General features: G+C 44.2%; 1 protein-coding gene across 1 annotated transcript in view; it reads right to left on the minus strand.

The window, feature by feature from the left end:
- The window catches only part of SRFBP1 (serum response factor binding protein 1), a 78,702-nt gene that overhangs the window by 2,361 nt on the left and 58,360 nt on the right, over window positions 1-17,981 (minus strand). Inside the window, exons 5-6 of the mRNA XM_018571084.1 lie at window positions 16,322-16,403; window positions 767-1,655 (exon numbers count right to left, since the gene is read on the minus strand). Coding sequence (XP_018426586.1) covers window positions 767-1,655; window positions 16,322-16,403 — 971 coding nt within the window. The remainder of the gene's footprint in view (window positions 1-766; window positions 1,656-16,321; window positions 16,404-17,981) is intronic.

Genomic DNA, 17,981 nt, shown 5'->3' on the forward strand with positions numbered 1-17,981 from the left:
TAATAAACAGTAGTATCCAGGTAGCCAATTACAGCTGGTATCTAACTTTTTTGAGAACTTTTTCTACTGTTCTAAAAGGAAGCACAAATATCAGATGGTACCATAAAATAGCTTTTCGGCTACTAGATTGGAAGACAGAAAGAGTGGACCAAAGTTTTAAGTAAAGTTTTGAATAACCTGTCCATGATTATGTCAAGTAATAGGAAATATTAAAAAATAGTCACAAATCATGTTAAATGTCTAAAAAATATAGTATAAAAAAAACAAAACACATCAAAAGTGACATTAAAGGAAACCTTTCCTGAGAGAGACATGGAGGCTGTCATTGCTGACTTCTCACCTTGTAAGTGCTAGCATGCTAACCCTCTGGCCTTAATTTTGACTAGGACTATGCCAGAATGTGTATGCAGATGAGGGCTCGTGACTATCTTGACTCTTTGAATAAGCATACTTATTAGGAACAGCAAAAGCAAAGAAATAGCAGCAGAAACAGGTAGCTAGCATTTTTAGAAGCTCAGACATGGCACCCCCCTATTTTACTTGGGAAAGGTTTCCATTAAAGCTGGCAAAAAAACTGACAAACATTGCTTATATAAATATATATCTATATGTAATATGTAAAAATATATGTTACAAATGTCTGCAGCACAGTGTTGTCTTATACCATTAAAAACAAGTACACCTGAGCCACTACCCAATTTTTTTCCGTAAGGAATAATTACTGAAAGACTAATATAGATCATTCCCCATTAATACTGTATCTTACCTCTTCATAAATGATGATTTACGTTTTGTATCTGATAAGGAACTGCAAAAAACAGACTCTAGTTTTGCAGTCTTGGGAGCAGAGTTCCCTTTCTGACACTCTCTACCTCCAGCTGAGGGTTTTGTGGTGTCTGTTGGAAGCTTCTCTTTTTCAACTTTATCCTCAGAAGAATTTTTGCTTGACTTTCTTTTCTTTGTTCGTCTCACTTTTCCTATAAAAAAGTCATTCTCACCGTCACTATCACTGTCCTCAAATCCAGAGCTCTGCTTATAAAACCTTTCTTCTGTACTGTCATCAAAATATTCCTTGTCTTCTTTGTCAGAGTCCTCAATATCACTGGAGTCAGAGCCAGATTCATTTACAGGAGTTTTCTTTCCAAGTCTACTTTTATTCTCAATTTTATTTTCTAATGCTTGCTTCTTTGGGACGCCTGCCCCTGGTTTTCTTTCAGCTGATACTTTAGGGGTTGTTAATGATGCTGGCTTCTCTGGGACAACCTCTACTAATTTTCTTTCAGGTGATACTTTAGGTACTGAGAGTGAAGCTGGCTTTTGACCATTCTGAGAACCAAGAGCATCTTCCTTGTATCTCTGATTGCAAGCAACAAGATCAGTCTCTTCATGTATTCTTTTACACGGAAGATTGTGCAAAGATTCGGCCTCTGGTTTTGTGGCCTCTGGTTTTGTGGCCTCTGGTTTTGTGGCCTCTGGTTTTGTGGCCTCTGGTTTTGTGGCCTCTGGTTTTCGGTTCTGCTTTGTTTTGTCCTTACACTGTTTCTTGGTGTTTGTCTTCGCAATCTGTGCAGGTTCATCAGGCTTGGATGTTTCTTCTGATTTATCCTCCTGCTCTTCAGCATTTATTCTGGCTTCTTTAAAAGCTTTGATAGCATCTTGAAAAAAAAAAAGGATTAGTAGTGTTATAAATGCACTTAAAGATACATGTATATATATGGAACAAACAAACCAACCAACCAACCATTTTCTGTTTGAAAATGCTTTAAACTGAAGAAAAGGGGCAACAACCAGATGCCCCATATTATTGTCCAATACCTAAAAATAAACATGCCACAAAAACACTGGCTATTGGAACCTTTTTAAAGAAAGGACTCCAGAATGTATTAAAATTACCCCTTAAAGTGGGGCCGTGGCGCCCTTCGCTGCACTTTCTCCAGTTCCACAACATCCTTTTTGTGAACTGGTGACCAAAACTGAACTGCATATTCCAGATGAAGTCTTACTAATGCTTTGTACGGGGCAGGATTAGGTCTCCATCACTGGAGTCTAGACCCCGTATAATACAAGAAAGTATTTTGCTTGCTTTAGAAACTGCAGCTTGACATTGCATGCTATTGTTCAGTCTATGATCTACCAGAACACCCAGATCTTTCTCCATCATTGACTCCCCAAAACATACTCCCCCTAGAGCAGTGGTTCTCAACCTGTGTAACCTTAGGACCCACATTTGTCTTTGGTCACCAAGTCATGACCCAAATTGCACTGCAGTGGAACGCGTGACATTGCAGTACCGCGCGTTCCAATGCGGGCAGTCGAACTGTGGGTGAGAGATGCGTCTGGGGTGCCATGCAAATGCACCTCTCACATCAGAACACGTGGTAGGTGCAATTGCATTGTACAGTGTGTTAATCGTACAGGACAGTGCGATTGACGCACTGTACTAGTGTGAATAGGCCCTTAAAAACATTGACAGACACACAGAACCACTCACACACTCATACGCACTTCAAAAAAAAAAATGCAATTTTTTTTTAGAATCCACCCAGTCTCCCCATCTTACGAAAACTGGAGTGGATCCTCAGTCTGGGGTCCAGTGTCAGCTGCTATGCTGGAGCTCCATCCATATGTGCATTGCTTGTATAGCTCCCCTGCACACCCTGTAGAGGTTCCAGGAACCAGAATGTTACATCACTCCGGTCCAGGCACCTCTACAGGACATGCGACGGAGCTGTAACTAATGCACTTAAGGATGGAGCTCCCTCGCGGCCCTAGCCCACCCCACCTTGAGCTGACACTCGGCACCGGGCAGCATATCTTGAATGGTTGCTTGGCGCGAGAACTGACAGTGCTGCACTGGGGGAGGCAGAGGAACCCCTCACCTAGAAAAGTGGAAGGCACGCGGGGACCCATTGAACACAGGGTCGCGACCCACTTTTGGGTCACGACCCACCAGTTGAGAACCAAGGCCCTAGAGTGTATGAAGCATGCAGGTTTTTTTGTTGATTATTCATAAAGACGTATTCTGGAATATATCACCATTGGTGTGGTGCCCTTAACACAATCTAATCAATTTTCTTAAGTAACTTGGTTGTTTAATTTTCAAAGGCTTTTGTTTTTCAGCTGTATTCCTCAGTTATCCCCATATGTCGCATATTACAGACTCCTTAAAGGGAATGTATAGTGGTTTAGTACACCCTTTTTCATTGTCTGTGGTCAGGGTTAAAAATAAACAGAAAATATTTCTTCATGGAAATGAAACATAACATGTTAATATTTTTATCATGTTGGGGATTAATATGGTCTCCTTTTGAGCCAGAAGGTGAATCTTTATGGTTGTTTGATGAAAAAAAAAATCCAATAGCTCCTGTTAAAATTTACAAACAGAAAAGGATGACTAATTTTAGCCATTCCTTCCTTATCATAAAATCATAAAGCGATAAAAATTAAGTGAGACCAATGGAGCTTCAAAGCAGAAAGAGTAGGCTAGCTAAGTAGGCTTAGCTAGCCCACAGTGCTCATAAAATTCTGTATAATGTATCTGTAAATCAAGCATTGTATGAAAATAGCACAAAAAAAACAACAAAAAAAAACTAAAAGCGTATGAACTATTAAAATAATACCTAAATGAAAGTGGAACTAAAGTGGAAGAGACTCTGTAGTTTTCTTCTGCCATAATAGCTTCTGTCTTCTAAGTGTACACTGAGCCTTGCATGCGAAGCACAATGTAAATATTTGGCATGCTAGGGTGCTGAGATGAATTGACTCCCATGGGCATGAGCGGGAGTTATATAAACTCAGGCTGCCCAATCAAAATGGTCAAAGAAGCCGAACCCAGAAGACTGGGTAAGGAGGTGGGTAAGGAGGTGGGGGCGCTTTGGTTTGGTTGGCAAGTGTGCCATAATGTAATAAGTAGGGAGGCACCAATACTAGTATCGGTTTTGGAGCAGATACCGAGTATTTGGGCGAGTACTCGTACCTTCCCCGATACCGGAACTTCTGGTCAAAGGAAGATTTTCTCTGACCGGCAGTGCCGTAGGGGAACATCGAGCTGGCTTCCCGGGCAATCAGGAAGCAAGGTGACGAGTAATGACCCGCCTCCCTGACTGTCCGGGAAGGCAGCTTCCCAATCAATCAGAATGGAGCCTGCGAACAGCCTGCGCCATGCTGATTGTCCGGGAAGCCGGCTTCCCGGCCAATCAGCAACAAGACTCCATGCTGATTGACTGGGCAGCTCGACTCTCTTTCCTCTTCCTTCTCATCCTGCTGGGGAGGTGGCTCGGCTGCTCTCACCGCAGAGTGAATTGGATGATCGGAGAGGGAATACCATATCAGGCAATCTGACCAGACCCGGGCTCTCTGTAAGGGAAAAAAAAGCTGCTTTATTTCCATTCCCTGCCAAGCCATACTTTACATTTCCAATGGTAATCTTTTCAACCTCACAGGACTGTTCGGCCAGCTCAATGCTGATTGTCCTGGAAGCCGGTTTCCCAGCCAATCAGCATGGAGCCGGCTGAACTTCCAGCTCGATGCTGATTGCCTGGGAAACTGGTTTCCCAGCCAATGAGCATGGAGCCGATTCCAGGGAAATCGGGAAGCCATGTGGTGTGTCATTACCTGCTGCTCAGCTTCCTGATTGCCTGGAAATCTGTCTCCATGCCTGCGGAAGCACCAGTATCGGCGAGTACCAACAGCAAAATATCAGTACTCATACTCGAAACCAGAAAAACGGTATCGCTGCATCCCCAGTAATAACAAGGTAATTGTGGCAAAATCCACCACTATGCGGACTAAGGTTTTGCTCCTATAGTGGAACAGACCCCTTAAGAAATGACTGCTGCTATTTCAGGGAATACAAACATTTGTGTGAAAATGCGTATTAATGTTCTAGGTGAAACAAAAGCAATACAGTAAAACATTCTTGTGCGACTAGCATGTCCCTGAGTTAAAAAAGATAAATACCGTATATACTCGAGTATAAGCCGAGATTTTCAGCCCATTTTTTTGGCTGAAAAAACTGTATTCCCTTATAGAAAAAGTAACATAGCAGGAAGACACTGGGAAATGCCCGAACAATCCTGTCCCTGAATACCCACTGGTTTGCCCAAACTAATGTATGTTAGAATAAAATTAGTATTATGTATGGCAATGTAAGGTGAGAAAATACAGCAGAACATGCTTTCAGTGAGGTCAAAAAAGAAAATGTAAAGCAGAATCACAGGGATTAAACTGATATAATCATAGCCATACCTGGAAGATAGAAATTAAAATAAAATGGAAAGGAAAGAGACTTGCACATGGACCATAAATTAAGCAAGCATTCGATTACTATGCATGCAAAAAAATTCCACAGAGCAGCAAGGAGTACGTGACTGGAAAATAGTACAGAGGTTATGACCGACACAGACTAGGAGAAAATAAAATAATGAATGGAAAGAAAAATACAAAAAAAAAAAAAATATACTGAGGAAGAAAAGTCTTGAGAGTGCCAGGGAAGGACATTTAGATTTATTACTTTAACAAATGCTTAAACTTCAGAGTATGACCAATTTCTAAAAACAGATCTACCTACATTTACAAATAGTAATGTATCTAGTTAGCAGAGATCTAAATATTACCTAAAAATAATGACATAGTCTTTAGCATTGATTTATGCAATTTCATGTTGTATATACACTGACCAGCCATAACTTTATGACCAGCTGCATAATATTAGGTATGTCCCTTTTTGCCGGCAAAACAGCCCTGACCCATCAATGCATGGACTCCACTAGACCTCTGAAGGTATGCTCTGGTATCTGGCACCATGCCATCGGTAACAGATCCTTTAAGTACTGTAAGTTACGAGGTGGGGCCTCCATGGATCCGACTTGTTCTTCCAGCACATCCGACAGATGCTTGATTGGATTGAGATCTGGAGAATCTGGAAGCCAAGTCAACACCTCAAACTCATTGTTGTGTTCCTCAAACCATTCTCATTTCCATGAAGGGGTGTACTTGGTAAGTAACAATGTTTAGATACAGTGGCTTGCAAAAGTATTCACCCCCTTGTCATTTTTCCTATTTTGTTGCATTACCACCTGGAATTAAAATTGATTTTTATTTGGATTACATGTAACCGACATACACAAATTAGTCCAAAATGGGAAAGTGAAATCAAGAAAATAACTTGTTTAAATTTTTTTATAAAAAATAAACAGAAAAGGTGTACGTGCAAAATGTATTCACCCCCTTTATTATGAAGCCCCTACTTATGATCTAGTGCAATCAATTACCTTCAGAATCACCTAATTAGTTAAATAAGGACCACCTGTGTGCAATCTCAGTGTCACATGATCTCAGAACATATACACCTGTTCTGAAAGGCCCCTGAGTCTGCAACACCATTGTGCAAGCTGCACCATGAAGACCAAGGATCTCTCCAAACAGGTCAGGGACAAAGTTGTGGGCAAGTATATATCAGGATTGGGTTACAATAAAAATATTCGAAACTTTGAACATCTCACAGGAGCACCATTAAATCCATTATTAAACAATAGAAAGAATAGGCAAATCAACAAACCTGCCAAGAGAGGGCTACCCACCAAAACAGACGGACCAGGCAAGGAGGGCATTAAACAGAGAGGCAACAAAGAGACCAAACATAACCTTGAGGGGATGCAAAGCTCCAGAGGAGTTTGGAGTATCTTTCCGTAGGACCACTTTAAGTCATACACTCCACAGAGCTGTCCTTCATGGAAGAGTGGCCAGAAAAAACCCCATTACTTACTGATAAATTAAGCAAACATGTTTGCTGTTCACCAAAAGGCACATGGTTGATTCCCCAAACATATGGAAGAAGGTACTCTGGTCAGATGAGACTAAAATTGTGTTTTTTGGCCTTCAAGGAAAACGCTATGTCTGCCGCAAACCCAATACCTCTCATCACCCCGAGAACACCATCCTCACAGTAAAGCACCCCGGAGGCATCATCATGCTGTGGGCATGTTTTTCATTGGCCGGGATGGGAGAACTGGCCAGAATTAAAGGAATGAATTGATGCCGCTAAATACAGGAAAATTCTTGAGGGAAATCTGTTTTTAGTTTGACAGAGATTTAAGACTGGGATGGAGGTTCACCTTCCAGCAGGACAATGATCCTAAGCATTCTACTAAAGCAACACTAAAGTGGTTTAAGGGAAAACATTTAAATATCTTGGAATGGCCAAGTCAAAGCCCAGACCTCAATACAATTTAGAATCAGTGGCATGACTTAAATATTGCTATACACCAACAGAACCCATACAATTTGAAGGAGCTAGAGCAGTTTTGCCATGAAGAATGGGCAAAAATCAAAAATCCCTGTGGCTACATGTGCTACAAAAGGTGGCTCTAGAAAGTATTGACTTTGAGGGGGTGAATAGTTAAAGATGCTTAAGTTTTCTGTTTTTTTTATCACAATAAAAAATATTTTGCATCTTTAAAGGAGAATTATGAGGCGAGTGAAAATCACTCATCCTCATAGTTCGAGCCGACGTGTAACAAAGAAACTTTCACACGTCGGCTCAATAGTTTGGGAAGTGAGCGAACAAATACCGTCGCTTGCTCACTTCTCGACCTCCCTGCAGAGAGCGGTAACCGTTAGTCAAGGCTCCCTGCAGGTATTCCCCCTCGCCGCTGCAATCCTGCAGCGCTGACTGGAGGAACTGGAGGGAGCGGGTACAGCTGGCTCTGCCTCTAGATAGGCAGAGCCAGCTGTCATTCATGCAGCTGGGTGGATCGACAGTAATGTTGGGATCCGTCCCGGCTGCGGCGGTCTCAGTATACCGCAAGCTGTAGCTTGCGATATTCCTGAGCTTTGGGTCACGGGAGGATGCTAGTATATGTCCTCCCGTGACCCTTAAAAGAACTATGGGGAAAAACACTTACCCCATAGTTCTCTTTAAAGGAGAACTATGAGGTGAGTGCTTTTCACTCACCTCATAGATCTAGCCGACCTGTGACAATGAGACTGTCACAAATCGGCTCAGTAGATCGGGAGGTGAGCGTTCGCTCACCTTTCAATCCTGTCACAGCTCTCTGCCGTGACAGGGGAGGGGCTGGATTCCTTTCCCCCCGCTCGGACGGGGGAGGGGGCGGGTACAGCTGGCTCTGCCTCTAGATAGGCAGAGCCAGCTGTCAGTCACGCAGCTGGGCGGATCCCGACACAATTGTCAGGACCCGCTTCAGCTGTGGCGTCTCAGTATACCGCGAGCAGCAGCTCGCGGTATACTGCGTCATCTCAGTATACCACAAGCTACAGCTCGCGGTATACTGAGCCTATGGTGACGGGAGAACGCTAGTTTGTGTCCTCCCGTTACCATAAGGAGAACTATGGGGAAAAGCCTTAACCCCATAGTTCTCCTTTAAAGGTGTTAGCATGTTGTGTAAATCAAGTGATACAACCCCCCCCAAAAAAAAACAATTTTAATTTTTATGCAACCCAAGATTTCCCAGCAGAACACCGCCCAAAGCATCATGCTACTTCTGCCGATTTGTCATTTTCCCATAGTGTATCCTGGTACCATCTCTTCCCCGGGTAAGTGACGCATGCACCCGGCCATCTACATGATGTAAAAGCCACCTTCTTCCATTGCTCCATGGTCAAGTTCTGAAGGTCATGTGCCTATCGTAGGCACTTTTGCCGGTGCAAATGGGTCAGCATGGGCACCCTGACCGGTCTGTGGCTTCACATCCCCATGAACAACAAAATGTGATGCACTGTGTGTTCAGACACCTTTCTATCGGAACTGGCATTAACTTTTTCAGGAGTTTAAGCTACCTCTCCACGTGCATCAATGATCCTTGGCTATGATCGCCAGTTCACCAGTTTTTCTTCCTTGGACCACTTTTGCTAGGTCCTGACCACTGCAGACTAGGACCATCCCACAAGAGCTGCAGTTTTGAAGATGCTCTGACCCAGTCATCTGGCCATCACAATTTGGCCCATGCCCAAATGTGCAACATGCAGTAAATCACAGCGATCAATCAGAATTATTCATCATTCCCCAATAAAGCAAAAATAAACATACTGATTTCACTTTTTCAAAAGAAATCTCAAGTTAGAAATGTGCAATAAATGTTATTAAAACCTTAATCTAACATACCAATGTAATTTTCTGTAGTGTTTCAATTTACATTTTGCCTATTAGCACATGTGCAACATATGCTACATTGAAGGCATAACAAGGATAACAGTCACAGTTTCCATTGTGCTTATGTCAACCCTCATCTAAACTTTCAAGACTTCAAATAGCTGTTGTCTTAGCTGGTCAAATGTGCAGCACCATCTAAACCGAGTCTAAGATGGCTCCAGCCTTGGCTGCAAAATCACCCCCCAATTCGGGCTTCACACCTTCCTCACTCTATCCAAAACTAAGAAAAAAAATATTTTGATTGACATACAATTTAACATTGCTGTTCATGCCACTGAATATAGGGGCCACATTTTTTGGCCATGCCGCTGCTTTAAAGACAAAGTCCAGGAAAAATGATAATTTACACAACACACTGGGTGTGTAAATTATCGTTAAAAAGCTGCATTTTATGCATGGAGGGCTGCTGCAAAGTATAACTATCTTACCTTGCAGCATGCCTACTCCTACACAACACCATTTTTCCGGGCACTGTGGAGAGTAAGGGATGTGACACAATCAGTAAAGTGCTCCAGTAACATCACCTGCCCCTCCTCACTACTTGCACATTCATAAAATGCCTTGTATTTTTTCCAAAAAATAAAAGGTGTTCTCTGATTGGAGGAGAGGAGGGGGTGGGGATGCAACATCATCTCTCCTCCCCCAATCACAAAACTCCTTAACCTCTTCGTGACTGACGACGTACAGTGTACGTCGCCAGCATCGGGGCAAATACCGCTTATCGCTGACTTCCCAATCCTCGCCCTGCAGAGAGCGGTGACTGTCAGTGACCGCTCCCAGCAGGGATTCCCCCTTCTGTTTTTTTTTAAAATCAGATAGTTTTTATTCATTTTTGCATAGTATAAAGTACAAAGAGCACATACAAAAAAGAAAAGAAAAGAGAAAGAACAGCCATATTTGTAAGGATCACAAAATGTAATTCGACAAGAACATACTGCCAGCCTTTTGAAGGGCACATTAGGGACCCGTTAATGTGAGAGCCTCGTGAACACACTCCATAAACATCGCAACCTACATAGCAGGCACTCCACCCTGTACTCAAGGATTCTTACATGTTTGACAGATGAATGGGATGCAGCCCGACAGAGTCGCCGGGAGGTAGACACGGACGTTATCTACGCCGAGATATCCTGTCCACGATATGTCAACCAGTTATCCCAAAGGGAGTGAAATTGGGTCAGGGTACCCCTTTGCTGAAAGTTGATGCACTCATATGCAATGATCCTATCCAGTTCCGCATGCCACAACTTTAGTGGAGGCGGGGAGGAGGATATCCACTTATGAACCGCCAACCTAGTTGCAGTGAATAAGGCACGTTTAAGGGCCAGGACTGTATGATGTGTAAGGTCAGTGTCAGTGTCTTCTATAATGCCAAGGATGCACACCAACGGTGAGTTAGATAAGGAGGATGCAAATACAAGGTTGAGAGTATTTATGACCTTATCCCAGTACCGGACCAATTTTGGGCATCTCCAGAGCAGGTGTATTAGGGAGCCTCGCCGGAAGCCACATTTGGGACAACTGGAGTCAGCTCTCAGTCCTATGCGGAACAAAAATTCAGGGCTGCAATACGTTCTATGGAAATAAACAGTTGAGTCAGCCTGTGCGTAGGGGATAGCGAGACCAGGGTGACCCCCTGCAGGACATCCTCCCAGGTGTCATCCGACATGGGGCCCACATCACCCTCCTACCCCTCCCTGCACCGTAAAGGAAGAAGTGCGGGCGACTTGAGTAACCGGTGGGCATACAGGAGGTAGATAATCCCTTTGGTGTTAGTGGCCAATAATACTGTGTCAAGTATCGGGGTGGGCGAGATCACTGGAGGACCCCCTTGAAACTGGGACCCCAGGGCGTGAGCAATCTGGAGGAACTGGAAACACCACCTACCAGAATGTTGGAAGTCACAGTTTACCCTCCCGATATAGCTGAGAGACAGATATCACCCCCTTATTAGACCAATCCACAGTGTCTCGGAGAGGGAGAAGCTCCGGGAGGCGACCATTCTGCCACAGCGGAGTGTAACTAGTGAGGGTAGAAATACCCGGCACAGCTTTGGCCGCATCCCAGACCTGCCCCATCAACCGCACGGTAGGAAAAGTAGAATGAGTTTTAACATACAGGTCACTGTCCAAGTAATGTAAGGGACTCAGTCCTTGAAACAAATATAGAAGAATATGAAACGATTGGGATTGGTGTTCCTCAGATGCCCAGGCTTTAAAGTGTTGTAGTTGCGCAGCCAGGAAGAAAAACCACAGGCTGAGGAGGGCCAGCCCCCTGAAGCCTTGGGCCTCTGAAGGACATCAAGCTGCAATCTTGGAGGTTTCATCTTCCAGACCAGTTCCATGAAAATAAAATCAATTAAACAAAAGGTCTTTTTAGGAATCCAGAGGGGTGAGTTATGGAGGACATAGAGTAACTGAGGCATCCAGACCTTAATTAAATTTACCCTGCCAGCCACAGACAGCGGCAATTTGTCCCACAAATTATGTTGAGATTTAAATCTAGCCAAAAGGGGATGCAGGTTCAGGGTGAGGTAGTCACCGGGAGAGGCAGTCAGTTGTATACCAAGATAGGTAATGGTGGACTTCACCTGTATGTGCGCCGCATTTGCAGCCAATGGGGCACACAGTCAATCCAGAGGAAGGAGATTGGACTTGTCCCAGTTAACAACCAGACCGGAGTACATGGCAAATTACGACAGCAGAGACATGACATTGGACAGAGAGGCCTCCGTGTCTGCTAAGAACAACAGAGTATCATGCGCGTATAGGACAATTTTTCCCTCCTAAAGCCTATCACATCCGCAGAGCGCCTGACCAGTGCAGCAAGAGGTTCGATGGCTAGAACAAACAAAGGCGAAAGCGGCATCCCTGCCTGGTGCCCCTCTGCAAAGCAAAGGCAGAAGACAGGGAGTCGTTAATCTTGATTCTCGCAGAGGGGCGGCCGTACAGCAGACGCACCCACCTGCAGAAACTTGGGCCAAAGCCAAAGGCGGACAGCACAGCCCACAGATACTGCCATTCGACACTGTCAAACGCATTTGCAATGTTCAATGCTCTTTCCACAGCAAACAAAGGGGACAAAATACAATCAAAAACAGAGCGCCTCTTCGCTGCATCCCCCAACCCCCTCACATTCCAGGAGACAAGAGTCACTAGGTGATCAGACTAGAGCTGCAACAATTATTCGATTAAGTCGATTAAAATCGACGATAACATAGGCAATGTAGGACATTTGGCAACAGAGAGAGACTGACATTAGGAGTGCATACCAAGACCAGTCCACAAAGGCCTCCAGTGTGTATGGCTAGGCACAGCAAGTCCTGTCGAGAGAGCATCAGGAGCATATGAAACAAAAAAAACAAAAAGGAGAAAAAAGAAAAGTAGAGTTCAAGGAAAACAGTTTTAACGCAGTATTACTTGAGGAGTGGGCAAAAGCCCATTATAGCATTGTCCACGCAGGGAAATCTTCGGGGGAAGATGGCAACAGGCCATGTCACAGTAGGCATCCCAAAACAGAACCGAAACACCATAGGGACTCCTTCCAGTGCGGCAATGCCAACAATAAAGAGGTGGAGAGTTCATCTCACATGCACAGCTAGATGGGGAGGGTTACCATACTGTGAAGCAGAGAAAGAAAAACTACTCCGTGCGGATGGCCAGGCCCTCAGATGGCCGAGGAGGCCCGACGGCGGTCAAATTTATCCAGCCAGGATGAAGCTTGAGAGGGGTTGTCAAAGAACTGGGTTTCTCCATCAGCGATCACACGAAGCCTCGTAGGATAGATCATGGAGTAAGATAGATGGAGATGTTGGAGACGTTTCTTGACGTCCAGGAATTTCGCTCTGCGGCGTTGAACCTCTTGGGAAAAGCATAAACTTGGAGCCGGCGAGAGAGATCTCCCCCAGGTCACGCGCCTTTCCCAGGATGCGTTCCTTGTCCCGATAATTCAGAAGCCGGATTAACATTTGCCTAGGCGGGTTTCCAGGTGGTAGAGGGTGAAAGGAAACACTATGAGCTCTTTCCACAGCAAACAAAGGGGACAAGTCTTTCCAAAGGCTTAGCATAGCCAGGATTCGATATAGTCAGTAGCGTTTGCCCCTTCTGTGCGTTCTGGAATGCTGACAGCACGGATGTTATTGCGGCACAGCCTGTTCTCCACATCATCCATTTTCAGGGTGTGAGCGGAGATATCATGCATGGCCTTCTTGACATCAGAGAGCAGCGGGGTCGTAGTATCTTCCAGCCCACTCACCCTGCCTTCCAGGGCAGAAGTGCGGTCTCGCACCTTCTGCAGATCATGGCGCATGAAGGAGATGTCAGCTCTCATCCGATGCACCTGATCTGTGAGAGATGTCAGCGCAGCGTTGCACAGCTGTACGGCCGAGAAAACATCGGAGATGGTAGGCTCATTTGATTTGGATTTGGCCTTAGGCGCTTTAGGGCCCTTCGGCACAGTACTCACAGTCACTGCGGTGTCATCCGGGTCCTCCGAGTCAGAGGCGGACAAGTGTGAGGAGTCAGGCCCCATATCCCTCCTAGAGGCCTGGTCTGCTCAATTGGAGAGTCGGCGCGCCTTGGCCGGTGTATCAGGATGGCGGGCGAAAGCTCCAGCTTCGCCGCAGCGTCCCTGTCCCCCGTTTGCTTGCTGAGGTTGGGAAGTGCAGGATGCGAGCCGCCGCCGCCGCCATCTTGGATCGCCGAGAGGAGGCCTCTGCCGTCCTTTTTCTTAGACATCCCTCAGGGGTAAAACGCAGCCCCAAGGAGCAGATCGCCGGATTCCACAACCCTTAGGCAGTCCGCCGAAGAGGTGCAGGAGAGTCCAGGTAAGCCCAGCAGGTAATTTACAGGATGAGTGGTGAGAGAGCTCTCCGGGACACGTCCAACTACATGCGCCTGCTGGCCACACCCCCCGTCTGTTTCTTTAGCGTTGACTGGAGGAACGGACAGGGGAGGGGGCAGGCATAGCTGGATCTGCTTCCAGAGAGGCAGAGCCAGCTGTCAAGAAGCCAGCATGGTGGATAAGCTGCAGCACGGCTCTGCGCTCTCAGCATATAGCGGGAAATAGCTTTATACTGACATTTGGGTACCGGAGGGCACTCGTACATGTCCTCCTGTGACTCTGAAGAGAACTTTGACCAAAAAGGGTTAGGCTATTGTTCTTCTTTAACATTGCATGCACCTGTGAATTGGCAAAAAAATTATGTTCCCAAAATTGTCCATAAGTGAGGCTTTAAAAGACTACAAAGGTCAACAATTTAGAGTTAACCAGGAAAAATGACCTAACCTAACATTATTATCAGTTTATAAGCGAACGTTATTGTTATTACATAGGGGGCTATATAGCACATTATAAGTGACATGTTTCTTTAAGAAGACATTAGGGGTTTATTAGACCCCTAATGTCATAGTTCCACTCCACTAAAGCTGATCCTGCACAATCATGATCAATGCAATGACCGCTCTAAAAACAAAAGCGACAAAATCATCGTCAATTCCGGGTTTATTCACAGGATGGGAAAATCAGCGAATAGACGTTTGCTGGTCTCCTTCCGTCTACCCACCATGCCGATCTCAGACCCGAAGAAGGAGCAGCGGAGCCTGGAATACATAGCAGCTACAAAGGCTAGTTATAAATTATGTGGTTGCCATGTATCTTTGACATCGTAGGGGAGGACGCTGATTCCGGAACCTGTGGAAGTGCACAGCCACCTGAATCAGTTCTACCACAAAGCCAACTTATCTTGTGTGGGCTTAACACTGTAGCAGAAAGGAGTGTGTTTAAAAGCCTGTGTTGTAGCTGATGTAAGCCTCCTGTCAGTGTCAGCAAAAGCATTACATACAAAAAACAAAAAAAAATAACACACAGCAAAGTGCTTTATAAATAACTATCATAAACATTTGCCATTTTTTTAATAAAATACTTTTTCATCCTTTGTTGCATCTCAGTGCTGCTGATGTCGGGCAGCTTCTTTGCAGACAATTCCTGTTTACATGCATGCACTCCAGTGATTAGAGCACAGCATTTTTTAGTGAAGGTTTCTTGATGGTGACGGCAGATGACCATGCCTCCGTAATATGTGTTGAAGATGGATGCCAGTCTTCTGGAAGTTCACTACAACACTATAAATGTAATCAGATCAGTGGATGCCACCACTAATAGCCCTCCTGACTATCTAGGCCATTATTCTAAGATGGTCAGTAATAATTCTGGTCAGTACTAAGCTGGAAAAGACTTTTGTATGCCATTCTTTTTTTGTTGTGAAATGTAATGGTGGATTGGTGGATAACAGGAAGTTCTTCTTATTTACTAAAAATAACATTCATTTTTCATTGAACACTGTGTGTATGACAACATTAACCTCAATTGCCAAAGCTTTAACACCAGGATAAGGATGTTTATATTTAGCTATGTGATTGTAAGTTATACATTTACTGGCTTTAACCTGAAAGTAATTGTCATTTGTTTAAAAATCCCCTTATTCTGGCGTGTTCACTTTATGACTTGTGCCTATTGTGTCAGAAATATTGTTTACCACGAACAATGTGTGAGCCCTCAGAGATGACGATTGTCCATAAAATTAGGGATGCACCGATACCGATACAAGCATCGGTATCGGCCGCGATACCGAGTATTTGCATGAGTACTCGTACAAATGCTCGGATGTCTAAAACGAGTACCTGTGTATAAAATATATATTGATTTAGATTTTACTTTGCATTTATTATCTAAAAGACCACAATAATTTCCACGTACAAATGGGCTGTGCAGAAAAAGCATTAATACTTTTTAACTGAGCAAATGTAAGTGGCAAATGATTGTATAGTGTTTGCCTTTAAACAAACAGTTATGGTAGCCATACATGGCTCGATGTTATCCTTTCCTGCTGAAATTTGTGCTGTGGGTGGCCCTGTCAGCACCACTCAGCTCAACAAACTTTGATTGAAAAACTGAAGGAGGCCGATGAAAAATTGTTGGATAACTAGTGACTGAATCCAATCAGATGCAATCACTGTTTAGGGCCAGCAGTTGTAGATTCCTTAATCCGTGCTGTTTAGCGCGGATGGAGGAATCTATTAGTCTATGCATGTATGGCTACTTTAGATTACTGAAAATGTATTTTAATTCCAAAAAATCTCTCCCCCATCTTACCTTTAATAGTAGATATTTTCTTGTTCAAAAGTGGGTGTGTGGCTAACCTTGCTACTGCTCGGGTTTCAACTGTGCTGTTTGGCTGCAATAGAAAAAACAGATTAATATCTTTGAGCTTTAAAAGGCTTTTTTTATTGAAAAAATGGGGAACATTCTTAGCCCTTTAAATTTTGCTTAACAAGAGGCCTGTCTCTCTACTGACCCTTCCCCTTCTGCGAAATATGGACTGCAGTGCCTCTTGCCCTGGCAGGTATTGCTTTACACTGTCACAGGTCTGTCAGTTTTCTCCTGAGATGAAAAGTACGCCGACAAATTCTATATATGTTCTTAGATGTCAAAGAAGTTTTCAATTATCAGAACGACAAATAAGAGGAAGAAAGGACTTCCCATTTTATCCACATGGAAAACCACTTTAACTTGCTCACCGGTGCACACTGTACCAAGAAGCTTATGTCAAATAAGCGAAGTTGAAACATTTTATTGTATAATGATTTAATGTGAAACACATGGGGGAAAGACCTAAACTGGGAGCTGCATTCGTTTTTATTGAGTTTCCACTTACAAACTCTCATGAATAACAAGGGGTAGGATTGGTGTCACAAAATATATGTTAGCCTTTAACCCTTTTGCTGCCAAGGACGTACGTCGTACGGAGCTACAAAAGTGCTTCCAGCTGGCCAGCTCAGTATCATACAGGGTTCCACAATATGGATGAAGATCCATAAGCTGCTAGGTATCACATTATTTGTTTATCCAAAGAGACTGACAATAGCACAGGAGGGCTGTAGGCAGTAGTGACAAATGTACAATGTTCGCATAAACTATAATAAAATTACAATCCAACTGGCTGGATAAAGATGGCCATGCCTCTTTATCATTCTTTGTTTGAAAATTACAACCTATATTAGTCAATCTTAAAGGACATTTACACCTTTACCAAAATATTCTCCCAGCTCCCTCAACAAATAGAGCTAGGTCTGGCCCCACAGGTTGGAATTTACCTACTCTGAGGGCTGCAGCCTTCTGCAATGTCTGCAGCCTGACCAGTAATAATCTACTGCTGGGCTGCGCACTAACATCCCACACACTTGAAGGGAATGTACCTGTATAGCAGGAGCAACGTCCCATTAAAATCTATGAGACTGTGCATACTACCCAGCACTAGATTTATACTGGCAAGCCTCCGGACATCGAAGGAGGCTGCAATCATCGCAGGAGGCAAGTACAGATATTCCTCACTTTACGACTTACCTGCTTTGTGACCACTCACACTTACGACGAGCTCTCTGACCGTACGTGCGGGAATGTGGCAGTGCGACGTCTCGCCGGCGGAAGTGCTGTACTCCGTTCTACACTGCGGGTCTTGGTAAGTACTTTTTTGACCGATTTACAGTACACTGTACAGTACTGTACATCTGCAACACTATACAGTACTGTACTAATGCAGTACAGTACTGTATACAGGTCCTCACTTAACGACCAATTAGTTTAACGACCTGGTCGTTGGAACGGAACTCGGTCGTTAAGTGAGGAATAGCTGTATGGACCTTTTGCCGTGGGCCTTACTAAGTGTCACTACAGGTTAACCTTTGACCAACTCATTGAATGTAGTGTCTTATATAACTCTCCTCCTCTTAATTTGGAAGTGACGCAACCCCAT

The sequence above is a fragment of the Nanorana parkeri genome, unplaced genomic scaffold (assembly GCF_000935625.1).
Source record: "Nanorana parkeri isolate BGI_ZX_2015 unplaced genomic scaffold, ASM93562v1 scaffold40, whole genome shotgun sequence".
NCBI classification, from domain to species: Eukaryota; Metazoa; Chordata; class Amphibia; order Anura; family Dicroglossidae; genus Nanorana; species Nanorana parkeri.